Below are 22,607 nucleotides of genomic sequence, written 5' to 3' on the forward strand. Positions count from 1 at the left end.
TTGTTTATTTCTCAAGTTTTTAATCAAAGGAGATAAATGAATATGTTGTTTATACATTTTTTAAAGATTTATTTTTATTTATTTGAAAGAGATACAAAGAGAGGTAGAGACAAACAGAGAGTGGTCTTTTATTTATTTGTTTGTAAGGCAGTTAGAGGCAGAAGCAGAGAGAAAGAGATCTTCTATCTGCTGGTTCACTCCCCAGATGGCCACAACAGCCAGAGCTATGCCGATCTGAAGCCAGGAGCTGGGAGCTTTTCCAGGCCTCCCACGTGGGTTCAGGGGCCCAAGCACTTGGGCCATCTTTCACTGCTTTCCCAGGCCATAGCAGAGAGCTGATCAGAAGAGGAGCAGCGGGGACTAGAACCGGCGCCCATATGGGATGCCGGCGCTTCAGCCCAGAGCGTTAACCCACTGCGCCACAGCGCCGGCCCTGTTTATAAATTTTTTTTAAAATAACCTAAGCTAACCCAGTGCTTCTTGAATGATTGTACTTGATTCAGAAGCTGTCAGGTCACTCAGAGGTGTAACTGATAAAAATGAATCCTTTATTTTTCTGTTCATGGTTGCATTAATGAAATTACAATGAAATACCAGAGACAAGCTACTTACAAAGGAAAAGAGAGGTTTATTTAGTTCACAGTTTTGGAGGGTCAGGCCCAAGACTGGGCAGCACTAGTGGCTGGGCGTCCGGTATGGCTGGATGGCACCGATGGAATACCTGCTAAGGATGGATCACCTGGTGATCCAGGCAGCAGAGAGCATGCTGGGCCCAATTCAGGCTTTTATAAGCAAGTGTCTCTCTGGAGAACTCCCTCAGAGGGCATGCCCCAGTGACCTAAGGACCTCCCGCTAGGCCTACCTCCCGCACACCATACTTGGATAGTCTTTCGCCTACGTATTAAGTCTTTGGGGTTTAAAGTCCTGCATGAGTTCAGGAGCTAAATCTCGTTCAAACCACGGCACTGAGTCATAAAAGTGTACTAGTGAACTTCAGAAATTACCATTTAACAAACTTTGCAGCTATATCTGAAGTGAAATATGAAAAGGTAGGAAACATTCCTTTGGCATAAATTTGTTAGTAATAACATCCCTTGATAAAAACTTGCAACTTCCAGGTTCTCAGGTGCTTAAGCTCTAGGTACTGAGGGCTCTGTAAAACATTGCTGTCCAAGGTGCTCCCTGAGTTTTGAAGGCATTCTAATTTTGAATGCAGGAGGAAGGTTGTTCTAAAGAAAAACAATGGAACTTTCAAAAAATGATAACCATTTCAGAAAAAATATACCCTTGTATTTTATAACTACCTTGATAAATATGCAAACAGCTATTTAAAAGTTTTACCTTAATGTATTTTATTGATGACAGTAAAAGACACTTGGTTTGGTCATAATTCTTTTCTTAATGTAGCCTGTGAATTTTTTATAAAAGATTTATCTATTGATTTATTTATTAGAAAGAGGGAGAGAAGGAGGAAGGAAGGGAGGCAGGGAGAGAGAATCTTCCATCCACTGGTTCACTCCACAAATAGCTGAAACAGCCAGTGCTGGGCCAGGCTGAAGCCAGGAACTTCTTCCAGGTCTCCCACATGGGTCCAGGGGTCCAAGCACTTGGGTCATTTTTTGCTGCTTCTCCCAGGCCAACAGTAGGGAGCTGAATCAGAGGTGGAGCAGCCAGGACACGAACCTGTGCCCATATGGGATGCAGTGTTGCGGATGGAAGCTTTACTCACTACACAATGCCAGGCCCACTTTGGTCATAATTCTAAGTATGTAAGCCACTTGAAAATTTTATTTGCTCCTCTGTGAGTGGTTTTTTATTTAGTTACTCCCATGCATTGATTCACTCCCCCAGATGCCTGCAATGGCCAGGGGGCCAAAGCTGGGAGCAGGGAATTCAGTCCAGTTCTCCCAGTGGGTGGCATCACCTGCTGCTTCCCATGGTATGCATTAGCTGGAAGCTAGAACTGGGAGTGGAGCTGGGACTCAAATCCAGGCACTCTGATACAGGATGCAGGTGGCTTAAATGCTTGTTGACAATGAACATTATAACGACTCTGTGTGTATATAAAAATATACACACTCCTACACATACGCACGAGGCCAAACGCCTGCCTTCTCTGTGTGTTTATAATCCTAGATCTGTCACTGCTTTTGTTCTTTTTTTTCTTTTTTTTACAGACAGAGTGGATACTGAGAGAGAGAGAGACAGAGAGAAAGGTCTTCCTTTTTGCCGTTGGTTCACTCTCCAATGGCCGCTGCGGACAGCGCATCGTGCTTCTCCTGGTCTCCCATGCAGGTGCAGGGCCCAAGCACTTGGGCCATCCTCCACTGCACTCCCGGGCCATAGCAGAGAGCTGGCCTGGAAGAGGGGCAACCGGGATAGAATCCGGCACCCCAACCAGGACTAGAACCTGGTGTGCCAGCGCCGCAAGGAGGAGGATTAGCCTGTTAAGCCACGGCGCTGGCCTAATCTGTCACTGCTTTAAATTACTGAGTTGAAAAAAGAACTGCAAGTTAGCACCTATACTCAGCCCTTGAAATCTTGAGTCCAGCTGGGTAGCCACTCAATTCTACAACCAGGGGAAAAAAAAAACTGAAATCTCTTCCTAAACACCACTTAAGATTTTAAACACTTCCTTAGAGTAACATAGTGAACTCTCAAGAGGATGACTGAAAAATATTTTCATTGTCATTAGGTTGTTTTTTGCAGTGACAGAATTTCCCCATGGAGAATGATTTAAAGAAAATATAAAATTTTATCTGGCTTATAGGACAGCAGTACTGTTGGTAAATATACTATACGTGGTACAGATTCCTACATTCTTTTGGTTAAAAAACAGCCAAATATCAAAGGACTATCAAAACTTTGCATTCTGGGGCCAGCACATGGTGTAGCAGGTAAAGTTGCTATCTGCAGTGGTAGCTAGGCTACCCAGCTAGTCCTGGCTGCTCCACTTCTGCTCCAGCTCTCTGCTATGGCCTGGAAAAGCAGCAGATGGCCCAAGTGCTTGGGCCCCTGTACCCACGTGAGGGACCTGGAGGAGCTTCCTGACTTTGATCAGCCCTGCTCTGGCTGTTGTGGCCATTCAGGGAGTGAGCCAGCAGATAGAGGACCTCTCTCTCTCTCTCTCTGCTTCTGCCTTTCTGTGACTCTTTCAAAAAAATAAATAAATCTTAAAAAAAAAAAAAAACACACAAAACTTTGCATTCTTCAGCAGCCCTAAAATTTCAGCACATATCAAAGGTCTGTCATTGTGACTGTTTCTTCATATTTAAAATATAGGAGAACTAAGTGGCAGAGCCAGCACTCAGTAAGTCTCTTAAGTTAAACTTTCCTTATATGACACCAGTGCTTGTTGGCAATGAACATTATAACTTTTTTTTTTTTTTTTTGACAGACAGTGAGAGAGAGAGAGCGACAGAGACAGAGACAGAGACAGAAAAAAAGGTCTTCCCCTTGTTGGTTCACTCCCCGTATGGCCGCCACGGCCTGCGCTGCGCTGATCAAAGCCAGGAGCCCGGTGCTTCCTCCTGGTCTCCCATGCGGGTGCAGGTGCCAAGCACTTGGGCCATCCTCGACTGCCCTCCTGGGCCACAGCAGAGAGCTGGACTGGAAGAGGAGCAACCAGGACTAGAACCCGGCGCCCATATGGGATGCTGGCACTGCAGGCGGAGGATTAACCTAGTGAGCCATGGCGCTGGCGCTGTGGCATACTGGGTAAAGCCGCCGCCTGTAGTGCCAGCATCCCATATAGGTGCCAGTTTGAGTCCTGGATGCTGCACTTCCAATCCAGCTCTCTGCTATGGCCTGGGAAAGCAGTGGAAGATGGCCCAAGTCCTTGGGCCCCTGTACCCATGTGGGAAGACCTGGAGGAGGCTCCAGGCTCCTGGTTTTGGATCAGCTCAGCTCTGGCCATTGAGGCTATCTGGGGAGTGAACCAGTGGATGGAAGACCTTTCTTTTCTCTTCTGTCTCTCTCTGTCTCTGCCTCTGTAGTTCTGCCTTTCAAATAAATAAATAAATAAATAAATAAATCTTAAAAAAAAAAAAAAGGAAAAATGGAATTAAAGATCACACGGGAGGTGGCGCTGTGGCACAGTGGGTAAACCCTCTTTCTGCAGCACTGGCTTAAGTCCCAGCTGTTCCACTTCTGATCCAGCTCCCTGCTGATGCACCTGGGAAAGCAATGGAAGACGGCCCAAGTACCTGGGGCACTGCACCAATGTGGGAGACCGGGAAGCTCTTGGCTCTTGGCTGCGACCTGGCTCAGCTCTGGCCATTGCAGCCATATGAGCCATTTGGGGAGTGAATCAGTGGATGGAAGATCTCTCTGCCTTTGCCTTTGCCTGTAAAGGAAGAGGGGAGGAGAGGGGAGGAGAGGAGTGGAGGGAAGAGGAGGGGAGGGGAGGGGAGGAAAGGAAAGGAAAGGAGAGGAAAGGAGCTCATTAAATCTATTTTCAAAAAAAATTTAAAAATATAGACAATGTGGGAGGCTGGGATTGTGGTGCAGCAGGTTCAGCCATGGTGCTTCCATATCCAAGCACCAGTGTGAGTCCCCACTGCTCTGCTTCTGATCCAGCTCCCTGTTAGTGTGCTTGGGAAGCAGCAGAAGATGACACAAGTGCTTGGGCCCCTGCCACCATGTGGGAGACCCAGGCGGAGTTCCTGCCTCCTGGGTTCGGTGTGGCCCAACTCCACCTGTTGCAGCCATACAGGGAGTGAAGTAAATAAACAATTCTTCAAGGGATAATGTGAATTCTCCATGAACTTCAAAAAGTTTTTTTAAAAAAGTTGTTTGAAAGGCAGAGACAGAGCTTCCCTCTGCTGGTTCACTCCTCAAATGCCAGCAAAGCTGGGGCCGGGCCAGGTCAAACCCAGGAGCTAGGAGCTCAACCCTGGTCTCTGTCATGGGTGGAAGGGACCTAGCTACTTGCTGGCTTCCAGGGTGCACCTTAGCAGGAAGTTGAAATCAACTAAGAGGAAGGCTGGGATGCAAATCCAAGCATTGATATGGGATGTAGGCACCCAAAGTGGTACCTTAACTATTGTGCCAAACACCTGCTACTCCATGAGCTTTTCTACGCTGCTAAGTGTGTGTGTGTGTGTGTGTGATGTGTACTCATTATGGCAAGCAAAAGTGAAAATTTTGCACATTCTTGCTGCCCAGCAACTGTAAATTAACAACCAGAAACAAAAGGGCAGTTAAACTCAAGTTCTGAAACTGGACTGCCTAATCTTTAGGAAGACAATACACCTCATTCTCTACTGATAATGAAAGACTCAGCCACTGGCTGTTAGATTTACAAGGGAATACTTTCTTCAATAACTAAGATGAAAAGTCTGATTTACTCCCTCTGGCAATGTGGTATGTGAAAAACAGAAACTGGTACTGCCATCAAGTTATTTCTCTTTGGGTACTGACCCTTGTCTTAATGAGATTTCACTCACCTTCACACACCTGGGCACACCTGATTTTCTGGTTGACTGCTTTGGACTCATCTCTTACCATAACATCTTGAAAGCATGCCTTCAACATGTTGTCACTCTTATCTATAATGTGAGAGGAGCTGCAGTTGTTTAGGTTAAGGGACTATCATGGAACACAACTTGAATTTGTTATATTTTTCTGAGACTCAAACAGGGTTGGTGTTAAACTCAGATACTACATGTTTTCAAACAAGCATATTTACTGTCAATCCCTAGGCATGTAAATATATATATTATATGCTATACATGTATAAAAATTACATCACTTGCAACTGACAAGCTATTTAGTAGGCATCCAAGCAAGCTGCCTGTGAGTGTCGTGCTCTACGCCAAATAGAACATCGTCATTTTGAAACACCTGATGTGAAAATACTGACCAGATTCACTCATGCACGTGTATGAGTAACAAACACTACAACAATTGTGTTGTGCCCAGTCATCCCTGGAGGGTGGCTGCTACTGAACTGTCTGCTAACAAAATATTGATGCCTCACTCTGTTAAAAGGCACCGTGCATTGTTAGAAGACTCACAGGCAGCAGGCTGAAAGGCTTCCAGGTTGGCCTGTCCGCTCCAAATGGACAGAAGCAATCAACTGGATGTGGTATGTGAAGTGAATTAACTGGGACAAACGCTGCCCCAAAAGCTACAGAAGTGCTATGGAAAGCCCAACGCCCACCGGAATCCCCTGTTGCACTGGGCTGGGAAACCCTGCTTTTGCAATCTAAGAGGGAGTACGTCCTTTTGACCTCCTGTGACTTTATAACCCTTTAAGTTGCTGCCACCAGAGGTTATGTTAATGGTAGAGGGGCCAGGCATTCTTTCTGGGGCTTGTCGACTATGGGGCTAGTGCACAGGACACTGTGTTGGACCTGATGGCCATTTCTGTCATATATGATACTAAGTTGGTGAATTGTATCAATTAATCAAGACTTCCCCATATACTCTGGGACAACTGCCCAAGCTTTTGCATTCTGCTCCATTCTAAGGCCTAAATTTTTAATTTAAATTTAAATTAAATTTAAATTTTTTTAACAATTTATTTATTTTACTTGAAAGTGAAAGTTAGAGAGAGAAGGAGAAGCAGAGAGAGAGAGGTCTTCCATCCGCTGGTTCATTCCCCCAATTGGCTGCAATGGACGGGTCTGCGCCCATCCGAAGTCAGGAGCCAGGAGCTTCTGAGTCTCCCATGTGTGTACAGGGGCCAAAGAACTTAGGCCATCTTCCACTGCTTTCCCAGGCCATAGCAGAGAGCTGGATAGGAAGTGGAGCAGCCAGGACTTGAACTGGCACCCACATGGGATGCCGGCACTGCAGGCAATGGCTTTACCCGCTACACCGCAGCACCAGCCCCCTAAATTTTTTTAAAAAAAATTCTAAACTTTGTATTTTTAATATACAGTTGGCCCACAGCCACAAAAAGCCTGACGTTCTTTAACTCTGACTGAGTACATGCTGAGCACAATTGGGGTAGTGAAAAACAAGCAATGTGTTAGATGAATAAGTACACTGACACCAAATTCCTAACCCCCAACAGCTTCCCTTCCACATGGAGCAAATGATTTATAAACAACTAGAAGAAGGCAGACCAAAATGATGGCTAAACTCCATGCTTGGAACCCTTCAGCTCAAGGGCTGGTCTCCTATGGTAGAATTGCTCGTCCGTCCTGTTTGTAAAGTTAAGAAGGGAGAGGGTAGGGCTAAGAGCAGAAAGTCAGGTAGACCTGGCTCAAATCCTGGCGTTCACTCTTTCTGTTGAGGTAACTCTGTGCAAGTTACTTGATTTTATTCTCATTGTTAGCAACAGATGATTGAAAGTATGACGGAACACAGATAAGTACAGAGAACAATGGAATTAAACAGTAAATTTGGGGTGGGTGTTGTGGTGCAGCAAAATAAGCAGCCACGTGGCATGCCTGCATCCCGTATCAGAGTGCCTAGGATCTAGTCCCACCTCCACTTCCAATCCAGAGTACTGCTGATCTGCACCCTGAGAGGCAGCAGATGATGGCTCAGATAACTGGGCTCTTGCTACTCACGTGGGAGTCCCAGATGTGGAGTTCTGGGCTACTGGTTTCAGCCTGGTCCAGCCCTGGCTATGTTGTCATTTGGGGAGTGAATCAGTGGATGGAAGATCTCTCTTATCTCAAAGATGTTTATTGTGGTGCAAAACATTGAAATCCATACTTTTTTGTATAATATGCATTTTAATGAACATCTTAAAGACCCCACGTATATACGGAGTTCCAAAAAATGTCTGCACTAAAATGAACTTTTAATTCTGTTTCCCTGAGCTTTTTGAAGTACCTTCAGGTAACTGGCTTCTTAAGAATATTAAATAAGGTAATGTGTGTCAAGTTTGTATCTATCACACAGCCCGGAACATAGCTAAGTTCTGGTAGGTGTCATGGGGGCTAGTGTTGTGGCACAGAGGGTAAAGCTGCCACCTGTGACACCGGCAACCCCTTCGAGTCCCAGCTGCTCCACGTCTGATCCAGCTCTCTGCTAATGACCTGTGAAAGGCAGCAGAAGGGCCCCTGCTACCCATGTGCAGCTCCTGCCTTCTGGCTTTGGCCTTGCCGAGTGCTGGCTGTAGCGGCCATCTGGGCAATGAACCAGGGGATACAAGACCTCTGTCTCTGTCTGTAACTCTTTCAAATAAATAAATGAATAAAAAAAAAAAAAGGCATCTAGGAGCTATGCATGTGGAGAAAATAGCTCTGTTAGACTCCCTCAAACAAGGCAGACAAAAAGAGTTCATGGCTTGGGTCCAACCTGAATCTTAATTTTGAATAGTTTTTCTTTCTTTTTTTTTTTTGGACAGGCAGAGTGGACAGTGAGAGAGAGACAGAGAGAAAGGTCTTCCTTTTGCCGTTGGTTCACCCTCCAATGGCCGCTGCGGCCGGCACATCGCGCCGATCGGAAGCCAGGAGCCAGGTGCCTCTCCTGGTCTCCCATGCGGGTGTAGGGCCCAAGCACTTGGGCCATCCTCCACTGCACTCCCTGGCCACAGCTGAGAGCTGGACTGGAAGGGGGCAACCGGGACAGAATCCGGCGCCCCGACCGGGACTAGAACCCGGTGTGCCGGCGCCGCAGGTGGAGGATTAGCCTATTGAGCCACGGCGCCGGCCTGAATAGTATTTCTAAAAACTGTCTCAGTAATGTTCACCACGAGTATATTTTCTCCTCTCAAAATTACAACAGCAATTATTACCAAATTCAGCATTTGGGGAATACTCTCCCAGCCATGCTCATATTCTAGACATGTATTTAGTTATGCATAAGTACACACACAGAATGTTATATAAATACGCTTATACTGTACATACTATTTTTTTTTTAACTTTTTGACAGGCAGAGTGGACAGTGAGCGAGAGACAGAGAGAAAGGTCTTCCTTTTGCCGTTGGTTCACCCTCCAATGGCTGCCGCGGTAGGCGCGCTGCGGCCGGCGCACCGCGCTGATCTGATGGCAGGAGCCAGGTGCTTCTCCTGGTCTCCCATGGGGTGCAGGGCCCAAGGACTTGGGCCATCCTCCACTGCACTCCCTGGCCACAGCAGAGAGCTGGCCTGGAAGAGGGGCAACCGGGACAGGATCTGGTGCCCCGACCGGGACTAGAACCCGGTGTGCCGGTGCCGCAAGGCGGAGGATTAGCCTAGTGAGCAGCGGTGCCGGCCTGTACATACTATTTTATAAACTGCTTATCTACTACAAAATACTGCCTAAAGTTTTCATGCTATACTCTTTAAGGAAGGATCAGTCTGCAGCAATTATCATCCCACCTGTTTACTACCATGCACATCACAGACTATGACATTAAGAAAATATATCGTTTGCCTTCATTTTTATAAGAGGGACAAAATCTGAAGAAAAGGTTTGTTTCATTAATGGGATCCTATTTAAAAACAAATTCTCTGGGGCCCACACTGTGCTGCAGTGGGTTAAAGCCCCAGCCTGTAGTGCCGGCATCCTGTATGGGCGCCGGTTCAAGTCTTGGCTGCTCCACTTCTGATCCAGCTCTCTGCTATGGCCTGGGAAAGCAGTAGAAGATGGCCCAAGTCCTTGGGCCCCTGCAGCCACATGGGAGACCTGGAAGAAGCTCCTGGCTCCTGGCTTTGGATCAGCTCAGCTCTGGCCATTGGGTCATTTGGGGAGTAAACCAATGGAATGGAAGATCTCTCTCTGTCTCTGGCTCTACCTCTCTTTGTAACTTTGTCTTTGAAATCAAACAAACAACAAACAACACAAAACAAAATAAAACAAAACAAAATTATCTTGTAATTCCTCTTGCTTTACTTGGGTGATGCTAGAAATGCATTTATAAAGTTTTATGGAAGCCTATCCTATCTTGGTGGGGGAGGACTCTGTCTTTGGACACCTGCAAACTAGGCTAATGCTAGCTAAGAGGTGGGAAGTAGGGCCCGGAGCTGTGGCCCAGTGGGTTAAAGCTGTGGCCTGTAGCGTCGGCATCTCATATGGGTGCTGGTTCAAGTCCAGGCTGCTCTACTTCTGATCCAGCTGCGTGCTAATGGCCTGGGAAAGCAGAAGGCCCAAGTGTTTAGGCCCCTGCCATCCACATGGGAGACCTAGAAGAAGCTCCTGGCTTTGGCCTGGTCCAGCCATGGCTATTGCAGCCATTTGGGGAATCAATCAATGGATGGAAGATCCCTTTCTCTCTGTTTCTCCTTCTCTCTGTAACTCTGCCTTTCAGATAAATAAATAAATCTTAAAAAAAAAAAAGAGTTGCTAAGTATTAGTCATGCAAGACTGTGACCATTTAGTCACATATTTAATAACCTACTTACATAACTCCTGCTATTTAACTCAGATACTATGTTCAGCTTGTATTTCTCCATAACAACCCCGCACCCTCAAACCAACACAACTGCACACACCCAATCAGCATGCATGACCGCTGACTGACACTGTTTCCAGTGGCTGTTTATTGAGTACCAGGATACAGCTGAGATCATACAAAATGATATGGACACAGTCTTGCACAAATGGCACATATTTCACAGTTAATTGTAAAGGTTAGACAGATTAACAGGTCTCATTAGTGTTTTTCATAAGTAGTTTGATTTCTGTAAAACATTTTTAATAACTGTTCTATAAATTTTTTAAAAAATACATGTTAATCAGAAGTAAAAACTAAAAATTTATTTATTAGATAGATGATACTTATGAGAATTTAAAATAATGAGTTCACCTCCTATTTTATATAGGTTGTAGGCAAATTTACTTATTAATTCATAGAATCAAGGACTCAATTTTTAAAGTCACGAACTTTCTGGGCTTACTGGGAGGTAGAATAATTATGCTAAAGGGAACACTGTGGTTCTTTGTGTAAAAGACTGCCTTGCACAGTGCTTACTTCATGAACCTTCCAGAAGTACACAGTCAGAGGCCCGTTTATTGACCATTAAAAGAAACACACAGTTGAATGTTTCATCCCCCAGTCAAATGCGGTGAAATTATATTGCTGTCACTAACAGCAGAGTAACTTTAACAGTGGTTAGGACCAGCAGGCTAAGACTGGTACTTAGGAAAGCATCCCTCTACAAGAGTAGAAGTGAAACACTGAACCATGTGGGCTGTTTACGCACACATTCCACCTGCAGGTGTACTACAGCAGACACCTAGAGAATCCTGGATTATTCCGTGGAGGTGGGTCTCACAGGGTTTAATGGCCCATCTACAAATGTCAAAGTAAAATGGAAGGCATCAAATTTCTAGAAGATTGTTTTACCTGTTCATAAGAAGAAATCAACTGATCTGGCAAAAACAGTGCAGAAGTTGTAAACCACTTGAGAAGACAAGCTCATGACTCCAGGGAACCTGACCCGAGACTCAGGCCCTGGAAGAAGATGGGACGCTGCCCAGCCACGCTTGTGATCTCAGCTTCACGTCTCAGAGCGTGGTTTGCTGGCCACTTGCATGATCACCAACCTATGCAAGGGTCTGGGCAGTCCCGTAGGTAAGTTTCATAACGACCTCTGGTAACATCCATCAAGGTTGTGAATACTGTCAGCTGAAAGAAAAATTAATTTTTTTCTTTTAAGGATATTTTCAATCTTAAGGTGTTCTGACAAGTATTAACATTTTCTGTACTTGCAGGATTTTCTTTACAAAGTTACTTAATATTAAACAACAAATATATAATAATTATATACTAACATAATATGCAATATATTTATAATAAGCTATTATATAATACTAATATAGTAATTAAAGCAACCAACTTCATTAGAACCATGGTTCCAAGTCAGGAATAGAAACTGGCTCAGGGAGATTCTCCAGCCCTGACAAGAGCTTATTCCTGAGCAGTTCACTGCTTCACGGCCGGTGCTCTAAGACTCAATGAACCATTCCCAGTGTCTAACGGTGTCCAGGAGTCTCAAAAGTGTGGCTATCCTTAGCCTCCTAGTATTTCTAAGACAGTGGGGCACTCTGCAGGCACAGGGCTCACAAAGCATGCGCCTACACTCACACTGGGGTCACACAGACGGTGGAAGTCACCAACCGTGTACCGTCTGTGAGCTCACAGGAAGATGGTGTGGGCAACAAGAGAAGTAGGGCAGGGTCGCTGCACTAAGGAACATGATTTGTTCGGGCAGATGTAGTGGACGCGCATTTGTTTTAGGGAGAGCGAGGGAAAAGGTTCAAGAAAAAGAAGAGAAGGGACACATGGGATAAGTTAGGAGGAGTCTATCCGGAACAAATGACTATTAGCAAACAGCAGGACTGCAATTTGCACTTTTCAGCTACAGTGTGAGAAAAACAAAAAAAAGGATGCGATGAAGTTAAAGGGAACCCTGACCTCCCAAGTCACAGATCTCTGTCTGAAAATGGATTTCAGACTATTTTTCTGAGTTTTAGGTGTTAGCTTTTGAGTATGGCATGAGATCTTTTGATAAGCTCAAGAGTTAAATGCCAGACTTAATCAAAATGCCACTTGAGTAAGGCTGGAAATAGAACTCTTCTCTGTCAAAACTCCAAACTTCATGGTTTAGCCACAGAAAGACCTTTTTAAAAAAGCAATCTTTAGTTGAATAAAAATTCTGTGCTCAAGACTGATCCGAGATAACAGGGGAACATACCACACAGGACTAAATTCACTCCCTAAATAAACAAACTGATGTAAATATTTTACAGTACCTTGTTGAGGACAGGTTTTGTTGACAGGACATCATATAAGGTTGCAAATGAGATATTCTAAAACATAAAAATCGTTTTGTTCAGTAGGTGCAATGCCTATGTCAGCAGCATTTATCCACACAAATGGGCACTCTTCAGTCACTCTCCCCTCCCCCACCAGTGCTCTTAGAAGGCTCCCTATGGGCTCCCTGCTGCAGGGAACCATTCCAGTGTATTACTTTCCCTTCTCTCTCTTCCTTCCCTCTTTTAATTACCTGTTTGCTATTCAACTGCACAGGGTGGTATCCAGCATTAGAATAAGAAAGGGAAGCTATTGCAAATTTTTGTTTTTTGTTTTTTTTTGACAGGCAGAGTTAGACAGTAAGAGAGACAGATAGAGAGTTATAGACAGTGAGAGAGACAGAGAGACAGGTCTTCCTTCCGTTGGTTCACTTCCTTAATGGCTGCTACGACTGGCGTGCTGTGCCGATCCAAAGCCAGGAGCCAGGAGCTTCCCCCTGGTCTCCCATGCGGGTGCAGGGACCAAGGATCTGAGCCATCCTCCACTGCACTCCCGGGCCACAGCAGAGAGCTGGACTGACTGGAAGAGAAGCAACTGGGACTAGTACCCAGAGTCCCAAACGGGACTAGAACCCGGGGTGCTGGTGCCACAGGTGGAGGATTAGCCAAGTGAGCCACGGGCGCTGGCCCCAAATTTTTGTTTTTAAAGTTAAAAAAAAAAAAAAAAACAACCCAGTGGGGATTGTCTGGGGATACTGAAGAATGCCAGGTTCATAAAATGCTTGTAAAATCTCTAAAGAGCAAAGAGCAATGGCAGGACTAAGACCATCATCTTTTTTTTTTTTTTCCTGATGTATCTTTTTTTAGTATAAAGATTTATTTATTTATCTGAGAGGCAGAGTTATAGACACAGAGAGGTAGAGACAGAGGAAAAGGTCTTCCATCTGCTGGTTCAATCCCCAAATGGCTGCAATGGCTGGCTCTGAAGCCAGGAGCATCTTCCAGGTCTCCCACGTGGATGCAGGGGCCCAGGCACTTGGGCCATCTTCTGCTTTCCCAGGTCATTAGCAGAGAGTTGGAAGGGAAGACGAGCAGCCGGGATGCGAACCTGTGCCATATGGGATGCTGGCGTGGCAGGTGGAGGCTTAGCCTACTATGCCACAGTGCCAGCCCCAACTAAGATCACCTTTAATGGTGACAGTTCCTATGCATGACATTGTAAATGTACCTCTTGGGTTGTGCGGTTTAGACACATCTTGGTAGGTGTTCTGCGATCATCAAGGAAGAGGGGGTTTTTCCAACGATCATAATTTGTTTCCACCACATACCATCTCCCCTGCTTAGCCGCCAATCTGGATACAAAAGGAGAGGCTTCCTTTTAGATTTCACGCCTTAAATCTGTACATCAGTCTATGTTTCGGCTTCTACTTTCAAAGATAAATTTATTTGTAATTTTATTTATTTGAACGAGCAAGAGACAGAGATTTTCATCACTGGTTCACTTTCCAAATGCCCACAACAGCCTGGGACAGGGGGCCAGGCCACAATAGGGAGCCTGGAACTCAATCTGGGTCTTCCACATGGATAGCAGGGACCCAAGATGACTTGGGCTATCATCTGCTACCTCCCAGGATATGCATTAGCAGGATGCCAGAATTGAGAGTGGAACTGGGACTTGAACACAGTGACTCTAATGTGGGATGTGGGCAATACAAGTGGTATTTCAACCAGTACACTGAGTACCCCAAGTCCCCCTGTTTACTTTGCTTTAACAAATCTACTTACTCATAAACATCCAGAGCGTCTTTTCTTTCCCGGGTGATCACACAACCCTCCCCAGACTGGTTGCCTCCCAGGATAAAGTATGCTGGAGCCAATAGTTTGGTCTTGGTCAATATATTCTTGGCTTCTTCATAACTACATAGAAACATGTTTTTTTAGGAAGAAAATATTTTTAGATGACTTGGAACTGTTTTGGATCTATGGAAACTAAGGGAAAACAAGTATCTGAGGAACATTTGGTCTTTAAAGACAGCCAGTGCACATGGCTGCAGGAGGAGTGATCCCTCCCAAGCGACGTGACGCTGAGATCAGAGATGGAAACAGCAGAAGGTCCCTCTTCTCTGAAAGAGAGACAAACGGGCCTCAAGGTGTCATCCTCCACCCTTATGTCACTCAACATCACAACACAGGGAAACAGTACTATACAGCACATCAGACTTTGGGAATAGAAGGTAAACTTCTTGAAAATGAGGGCTATTAAAAACTGGAATGGATTATCCAAGACAACCTAATATTATTCCTTGGAAAGTAGGAGAGATAGGATCGATGCCCACAATCTGAAGTCATTCAGATGCAGTGTTGGTTGAAGGAATGGTAATTTTGCTATTGTAGGGTTTCTGTGCTGGGGCAGAGTATAACTTATAGATTAACTGGTATCATCATTTAAATGGTGATGTTATGGTACAGCTTTTCTTTGGTGTGTGAGTGATTTCCTTTTAAAACAAAAAGATTCATAAATATACTTCATTGTATTATTATCCCAAGTACTGTTTAAATAATTCATTTCCTTGTACTTTTTTAGATAGTTCAATTCATTTCCTTGCTATCAGAACACACAACACAAAGAAATTCTACAGTAGTTCCTCAAAGAAGGAGAAGGTAAACTGCAATTTAGGAAATACTTTGTAGTTTGATGTACTTTAAAATAAGCTAAATATGTGATCATAAAGCAACCAATCATTTTACCTTGTGCTGTTTTCCAGAACTGATCTAGTGATAAACCCGATCCACATGGCATCTTTCTTTCCCAAAATCCATTCTAAGACACCTGGAAAAGAGCAAGCACACACAGTGGTGCAGGACATGCAAGAGGTTAGCCTCCTTATCCAGGAGGCACAGTCCAGTCTTCCTCTTAAAACAGCTGTGAATTCCCATTTCAGTTACACTCTACTCACCCAGGTAACCACCATTTATACTGAAACGCTCATTCAGTGTAAGACTAAACAGTCCCTGAAAAAAAAAAAGACAAAGCAATGAAGTCAAAATCTTCAGTCAATCTCTTTAAGGCCCTATCACTTTGCTTTATAGCAGCACATAAAGGTCTGGATTGGGTCAGAGGGAAAGCCAAAGAAAAATCTAAATTGGGCCCACATTGTGGCACAGCAGGTTAAGCTGTCACTTGAAACACCGGGTGGAGTGTCAGTTCTAGTCCTGGGAGCTCTCTAGTGCTTGGGCTCTTCCCATCCATGTGGGAGACCCAGATGCAGTTCCTGGCTCTTGGCTTCAGCCTGGCCTTGCCCTCGCTTATTGTGGCCATTCCATTTGGGGAGTCAATTAGTAGATGAAAGATCTCTCCCTTACTTTGTCTCTCTTTCTGTCTCCCGGTTGCTCTGCCTTCAAAATAAATAAATCTTAAAAAAAAAAAACAAAAAAAAAACATGATAATAATAGTTTAAATTAACAAGGCCTCAGGGGCTGGCGCTATGGTGTAGTGGGTTGACGCCCTGGCCTACAGTGCCGGCATCCCATATGGGTGTTGGTTCAAGACCCGGCTGCTCCACTTTTGATCCAGCTCTCTGCTGTAGCCTGGGAAAGCAGTAGATGGCCCAAGTGCTTGGGCCCCTGCACCCATGTGGGAGACCCAGAAGAAGCTCCTGGCTCCTGGCTTTTGATCAGTGCAGCTCCCGCCATTGCGGCCATCTCGGGAGTGAACCATTGGATGGAAGACCTCTCTCTCTCTCTCTCTGTCTCTCCTCTCTCTGTGTAACTCTGACATTCAAATAAATAAATAAATCTTTTAAAAAATTAACGAGGCCTCTTAAAAAGTTCAAATCATTTTCATATCTGGTACGTGAGGTAAGCAGACCATATTTTTTGGACAAGAAACTGAAGAGCAGAGAAGGATGCACTCGCCTAAGTGAACTGCAGACCCAAGTCAGATCCCAAATTTTGACTCCCAGCCCTGGACGCCGGGCTGCATGCTCTTTCACTGGCTAGGAAGCCTTCATTTTCTTTCTACTCTTCTCTACCACGAGATCGCACACCTATGAAAGTGACAAGAAGTACAACGCACGCACTGTGGCTTCATATTTCTATTAGGCTCTCATTTTCTTAGACTGTATCCTTCACAGAGAGTAGGAACAGGACAGAAAGCTACCTATAAAATCATGTAATAAGAGATTCCTTACTGGTCTGAATCCTGTTAACATGCCCACGTAGCCAGCAAAGCTTGAAGCCTTGAAGACAGTTTTATTGTTTCTTTGGAAGTCCAAATTTACTGTTAAAGGTTTTAGATCCTCAGTTATAGTCCAGGTATTATTATTTACATTCCACCTACAAAAGACAAATTTCAGTAACAGTTAAGAACAAGGATGAGCCTGATGATGAGAAAGAGAGCCAGACTTATCAGCAGATAACCACTGAAGATCACTTTATCTAATCGCTAATGATCAATCCTATTAGGGTAAGTTAACATCTTCCCAAGAGTGGCTGCTTTTATCTCCAGTTTTCCAGAGGATAAAACTGAGCACACAAAAGTTGAGTGAGCTCCCAGAATCACTGAGACTATAAGTAACAAGCTCCAGAATCAAATGTTAGTCTCTAAGTACAAAACCGCTATTTTTTTTTTTTTTTTTTTTTTTAAGAAACGTTAAGACATACATACAATACAATGCTATTCTTCCTTCTAGGCAACTCATGAACAACAGATGTGCTTCTGTGGCCATCAAACACGCCCTAAATTTCTGTTGACTAGGTGTCATTTCTCAGATACAAACTTAAATAACAAAGTGGGCCTATCTTGTCTCAAAATGGAAGAATTCAGTTATCTTCTGGTCATATTGTGGCCATGACTCGGTACTTACTTTTCATCCATTTAACACGATCTACTCTTTCAAAGGAATGATATATATTGTGTTCTTTACTTACCCAAGAAATATTCCAAAATCCATGTTTCTCCCATGCAGTAGATGACCTATTTAAAAGTAAGCAGAAGGGACTTGCAGTAGCAATTGAGATAGTATAACTGATTTTAAGTCACTGCTAGAAACTTAATTTTGGTTAATTTATTTTTTATAACTGCTTCATCTAATAAGAATTAAGAAGCAGTCTGAGATCATAAGTCTTAAGATCAAACCGCTGTCATCATCACATTTGCTACATGTTCCCATTAAGTCTGAAAGCACAGGGTTCAAGGTAAGATCAGAACAAGGGAAAAGGATCAATGGTCATTCTTTGGTCCACTATGATGTGGTTCTGCCAGGACATAGATACCTGGGGCTCAACTAATGTGGCTGAACAATGCTTCCCTTCAGAGACTGTCACCTCCAGCTGGAAATGTCAAGGTTTCAGAGGTGCGAGCAGAACATACCAGAGTATAGGTCAAAAGTCAGGGTTAATCACGGGAAGTCATCTTGTGTCTTGTACTTTGGGAACCAGCCAGGAGAAATAAAAGTAAGTGAGGCTAATACAATGGGAGAATGTTTGTTCCAGGTCTCAAGAAAAACATACACCTTTACGAATATGAAGACAAGGAAGTACTTTTAGGAAATCACACAGATGGGATTAGTTGACTGATGAAAGTTAAGAATGTTTCTTGGGGCCAGTGCTGTGGCTTGGCAGGTAAAGCTGAAAGCTGCCACCTGCAGTGCTGGCATCCCATGTGGGCACCAGTTCAAGTCCCAGCTACTCCACTTCTGATCCAGCTCTCTGCTATGGCCTGGGAAAGCAGCAGAAGATGGCCCAGGACCTTGGGCCCTTGCACCCATATGGGAAACCTGGAAGAAGTTTCTGGCTCCTGGCTTCAGATTGGCGCAGCTCTAGCTGTTGCTGCCAACTGGGGAGTGAACCAGCAAATGGAAGACCTCTCTATCTGTCTCTCCTTCTATCTCTGTGTAATTCTGACTTTCAAATAAATAAATAAATCTTGAAAAAAAAAAAAAGAATGTTTCTTGTCCTGAAATACTTCTAAGTTATTTGCATCCTGATTAAACTTTAATAGATATATTATAGTATTAAATAAGGCCAGTTTTCAATGCCCTGATAAAAAATTTGCCAAGATAAACAAACATACAACATATGCCACATTTACACAGAAGTTCTAATTCCAGTAATTTCTTAGAAGATTTTTCTCAGAGCCAGTGGCTTAGCAGGTTAAGATGCTCCATTTCTAATCCAGTTCCCTGCTGATGTGCCTGGGAAAGCAGTAGAAGATGCCCAAGTGCTTCCTGTACCCATGTGGGAGATCTGGAAGAAGCCCTTGGCTCCAGCACTGGCCATTGTGGCCATTTGGGAAGTGGACCAGTGGATGGAAGATCTCTCTCTCTCTCTCTCTCGCTCTCTCTCTCTCTCTCTGTAATTATGCCTTTAAGATAACCAAACCGGGGCCGGTGCTGTGGCGCAGTGGGTTAATGCCCTGGCCTGAAGTGCCGGTATACCATATGGGTGCTGGTTTGAGACCCAGCTGCTCTGCTATGGCCTGGGAAAGCAGCAGAAGATGGCCCAAGTCCTTGGGGCCCTGCACACACGTGGGAGACCGGGAAGAAGCTCCTGGCTCCTGGCTTCGGATCAGCGCAGCTCTGGTCGTTGCAGCCATCTGAGAGTGAACCATCGGATGAAAGACCTCTCTCTGTCTCTCTCTCCATGCTAACTCTGACTTTCAAATAAATAAATAAATCTTTAAAAAAAAAATAACCAAACCAAACAAAATAAAAAAGGATTTTTCTTGGCCTATTCTTCCTCAATACATATTTACCTTTTTTGTCTTCTGTTATGATTGAAGTACACATGGTAAAAAATTCATAAAAAATGTTGAATGAAATAATCTCTCCTATGAGGAAAGAAAGAATTTTTGTTAACAGACTGAATTATAACAGTATGAGGAAACTGAAGAAGTTTAACTCTTCATTGTGTTAGCATGTGCAGTCTGCATGTGCCTGAGCAGCTGGCCAAGTGGCAGTGTCCCTCACCTACCTACACTCGAGTCTGAAGACAACACAGATGCTCAAGGAGGCAGCTACCTGGTGTAATGAACATCTGGGCAAGTTGGAATTGTGCTACAAAATAAGGTCCATCATGCTTCATTTTACGTTTTCTTTGGGGAGCACAAACATGACAATATAATCCAACTAGCTCTTGGCTGTGTGCTGAAAATGTACTTTGTCCAGAAAAAATTTTTAGTGTGTGACTAACATTTTTAAGGTGAGAAAGGAAATTTAAGAACCAATAATAATTAGTGCAGAGCTGCCAAGAAAATCCATTGTAGAATATCTTATTTCTTGAATATTTTTCTAAAACTATATACTACGACTTAGCATTTAATTCAAAGATATACAGCACATTTGATCACTGTCCCATTTAATGTCAACATGCTAAGCTTAACGTGCTTTTCAGCACAATCCAATGTTTATTTCCATTTTGGTTAAATTCTACTTTATTATAAATCATCTGCTAATCCATTTTGCTCCTGATATTTACATTTAGTATTGATTTGCTAGCATTCCTTACATAAAATAGTTATAATAATTAAGGTAGCATGGTATTGATACAAGGAAAGACAAAGAGATCAATGCAACTTAATAAAGTTCCCAATCAGAAACAGCCATTTACAATAATCTGAATTATACCAAAGATACCACTGTCATTTACTGAGAGAAGAACAGTCTTTTTAATAGATGTCTAGTCAACTGGAGGTACCAAATGAAAAAAAATTCCTTCATCCTTAACATACACAAAATCTATCTTAAAGGGTTGGTTTTATGGCACAGCAAGGCAAGTCACCATATGTGTTAGCCTGTATCAGAATGTTGGCTCCAGTTTGGGCTGCTCTCTTTCTGATCTAGCTTTCTGTTAATGCACCTGGGAAAGCAGGTGCATTGACTGAAGAAAGTCAATAATCTCATTAGTCATCAGGGAAATGCAAACTATAACTATAATAGAACCCTCTCAGAAAAATGGCTCAAATAAAAAGACTGACACCATCAAGTGGGGAAAACAGAAACTTGTGCTATGCTGATTGTCAATACAATCACTGTGAGAAACTGTTTTGCAGAATGAAAGCTAAATATACAGCTACCCTGGTACCCAACAGTTCAGTTCCTACTCAATATCCAAAAAAAAAAAGTGTGCACATGCTCATCAAAGGACACGGGGTCAGGTGTTGTAGTGCAATGGGAGGGGGCCCACATTGCATTTCTGAATGCTGGTTCAAGTCCAGGCTTCTTTGCTTCTGATCCACCCTCCCACTAATGCAGCTGGGAAGGCAGTGGATGACTGCTGAAGTGCCTGGGTCCACACCACACATGTGGGAGACCTGGATGGAGTTTTTGGTTCCTGGCTTTAGCCTGTCCCAGCCCAGGATGTTGTGGGCATTTGAGGAGTCAATCAGCAAATGAAAGACCTGTCTGTCTCTTCCTTTCTATCACTCTGCCTTTCAAACAAATGAATTAACTTTTTTTTTTTTTTAAAAAGTCCCCAAAAAACCTCATCTTAAAAAAAAAAAAAGTCAGTTGGGGCCAGCGCTGTGGCTCAGTGGGTAAAGCCACCTGCAGTGCTGGCATCCCATATGGGTGCCGGTTCGAGTTCCGGCTGTTCCACTTCCGATCCAGCTCTCTATGGCCTGGGAAAGCAATAGAAGATGGCCCAAGTCCTTGGGCCCCTGCACCCACGTGGGAGACCCAGAAGAAGCTCCTGGCTCCTGGCTTCAGACTGATGCAGCTCTAGCTGTTGCAGCCAATTGGGGAGTGAACCATTGGATGGAAAATCTTTCTTTCTCTCTGCCTCTCCTCTTTCTGTGTAACTCAGACTTCCAAATAAATAAATAAATCTTTTTTTTTTTTTTTTAACAGGCAGAGTGGACAGTGAGAGAGAGAGAGACAGAGAGAAAGGTCTTCCTTTGCCATTGGTTCACCCTCCAATGGCTGCCTCCGCCGGCACGCTGCGGCTGGCGCACCACGCTGATCTGAAGGCAGGAGCCAGGTGCTTCTCCTGGTCTCCCATGCAGGTGCAGGGCCCAAGGACTTGGGCCATCCTCCACTGCACTCCCGGGCCACAGCAGAGAGCTGGCCTGGAAGAGGGGCAACCGGGACAGAATCCGGTGTGCCGGCGCCGCAAGGTGGAGGATTAGCCTATTGAGCTGCGGTGCCGGCCTAAAAAATCTTAAAAAAAAAAAAAAGGCAATACAAGAATATTCATATAACTGCTTTATTCTTAATATCCAACCTAAATTTCCTACTCATACAACAGCTTACTACCTGTAAAAATAAACCTAAGAAACTATACACAACAGTTCAACTTATAAGCCATGAAGAGACAAAGCTGATCTATGAGTAAGTCAGAACAGTGGTTACTTAAGGAGACAGTGAAGGGCATGACGGAGCATTCAGAGATGCTGGAATGTTCCACACCTTGATCTGCATGCATGTATGCAGTTAAAAAACAAGCTCATTGGCCGGCGCCGTGGCTTAACAGGCTAATCCTCCACCTTGCGGCGCCGGCACACCGGGTTCTAGTCCCGGTCGGGGCACCGGATTCTGTCCCAGTTGCTCCTCTTCCAGGCCAGCTCTCTGCTGTGGCCCGGGAAGGCAGTGGAAGATGGCCCAAGTGCTTGGGCCCTGCACCCGCATGGGAGACCAGGAGAAGCACCTGGCTCCAAGCGTTGGATCAGCGCGATGCGCTGGCCGCAGCGGCCATTGGAGGATGAACCAACGGCAAAAAGGAAGACCTTTCTCTCTGTCTCTCTCTCTCACTATCCACTCTGCCTGTCAAAAAATAAATAAAAATTAAAAAAAAAAAAAAGCTCATTGATCTGTTTAGTTAAGATCTATACAGTTTACTACATTTATATCATGCCTTCATCAAAATATATTTTTTTTTGACAGGCAGAGTGGACAGTGAGAGAGAGAGAGAGACAGAGAGAAAGGTCTTCCTTTGCCATTGGTTCACCCTCCAATGGCCGCCGCGGCTGGC

General features: G+C 44.3%; 1 protein-coding gene across 2 annotated transcripts in view; it reads right to left on the minus strand.

Moving 5' to 3' along the window:
• Nucleotides 1-10,403: 10,403 nt before the first annotated feature.
• The window catches only part of ASAH1 (N-acylsphingosine amidohydrolase 1), a 34,514-nt gene continuing 22,310 nt past the window's right edge, over nucleotides 10,404-22,607 (minus strand). The window contains exons 6-14 of one of the 2 annotated variants that reach the window (XM_062213368.1): nucleotides 19,396-19,470; nucleotides 17,571-17,616; nucleotides 16,832-16,976; nucleotides 15,599-15,653; nucleotides 15,390-15,471; nucleotides 14,427-14,558; nucleotides 13,870-13,993; nucleotides 12,642-12,698; nucleotides 10,404-11,514 (exon numbers count right to left, since the gene is read on the minus strand). In XM_062213368.1, coding sequence (XP_062069352.1) covers nucleotides 11,425-11,514; nucleotides 12,642-12,698; nucleotides 13,870-13,993; nucleotides 14,427-14,558; nucleotides 15,390-15,471; nucleotides 15,599-15,653; nucleotides 16,832-16,976; nucleotides 17,571-17,616; nucleotides 19,396-19,470 — 806 coding nt within the window. In that variant the 3' untranslated portion in view covers nucleotides 10,404-11,424. The remainder of the gene's footprint in view (nucleotides 11,515-12,641; nucleotides 12,699-13,869; nucleotides 13,994-14,426; nucleotides 14,559-15,389; nucleotides 15,472-15,598; nucleotides 15,654-16,831; nucleotides 16,977-17,570; nucleotides 17,617-19,395; nucleotides 19,471-22,607) is intronic. The other variant, XM_062213369.1, reaches the window with a different exon arrangement.

The sequence above is a fragment of the Lepus europaeus genome, chromosome 16 (genome assembly GCF_033115175.1).
Source record: "Lepus europaeus isolate LE1 chromosome 16, mLepTim1.pri, whole genome shotgun sequence".
In the NCBI taxonomy this organism is placed as follows: domain Eukaryota; kingdom Metazoa; phylum Chordata; class Mammalia; order Lagomorpha; family Leporidae; genus Lepus; species Lepus europaeus.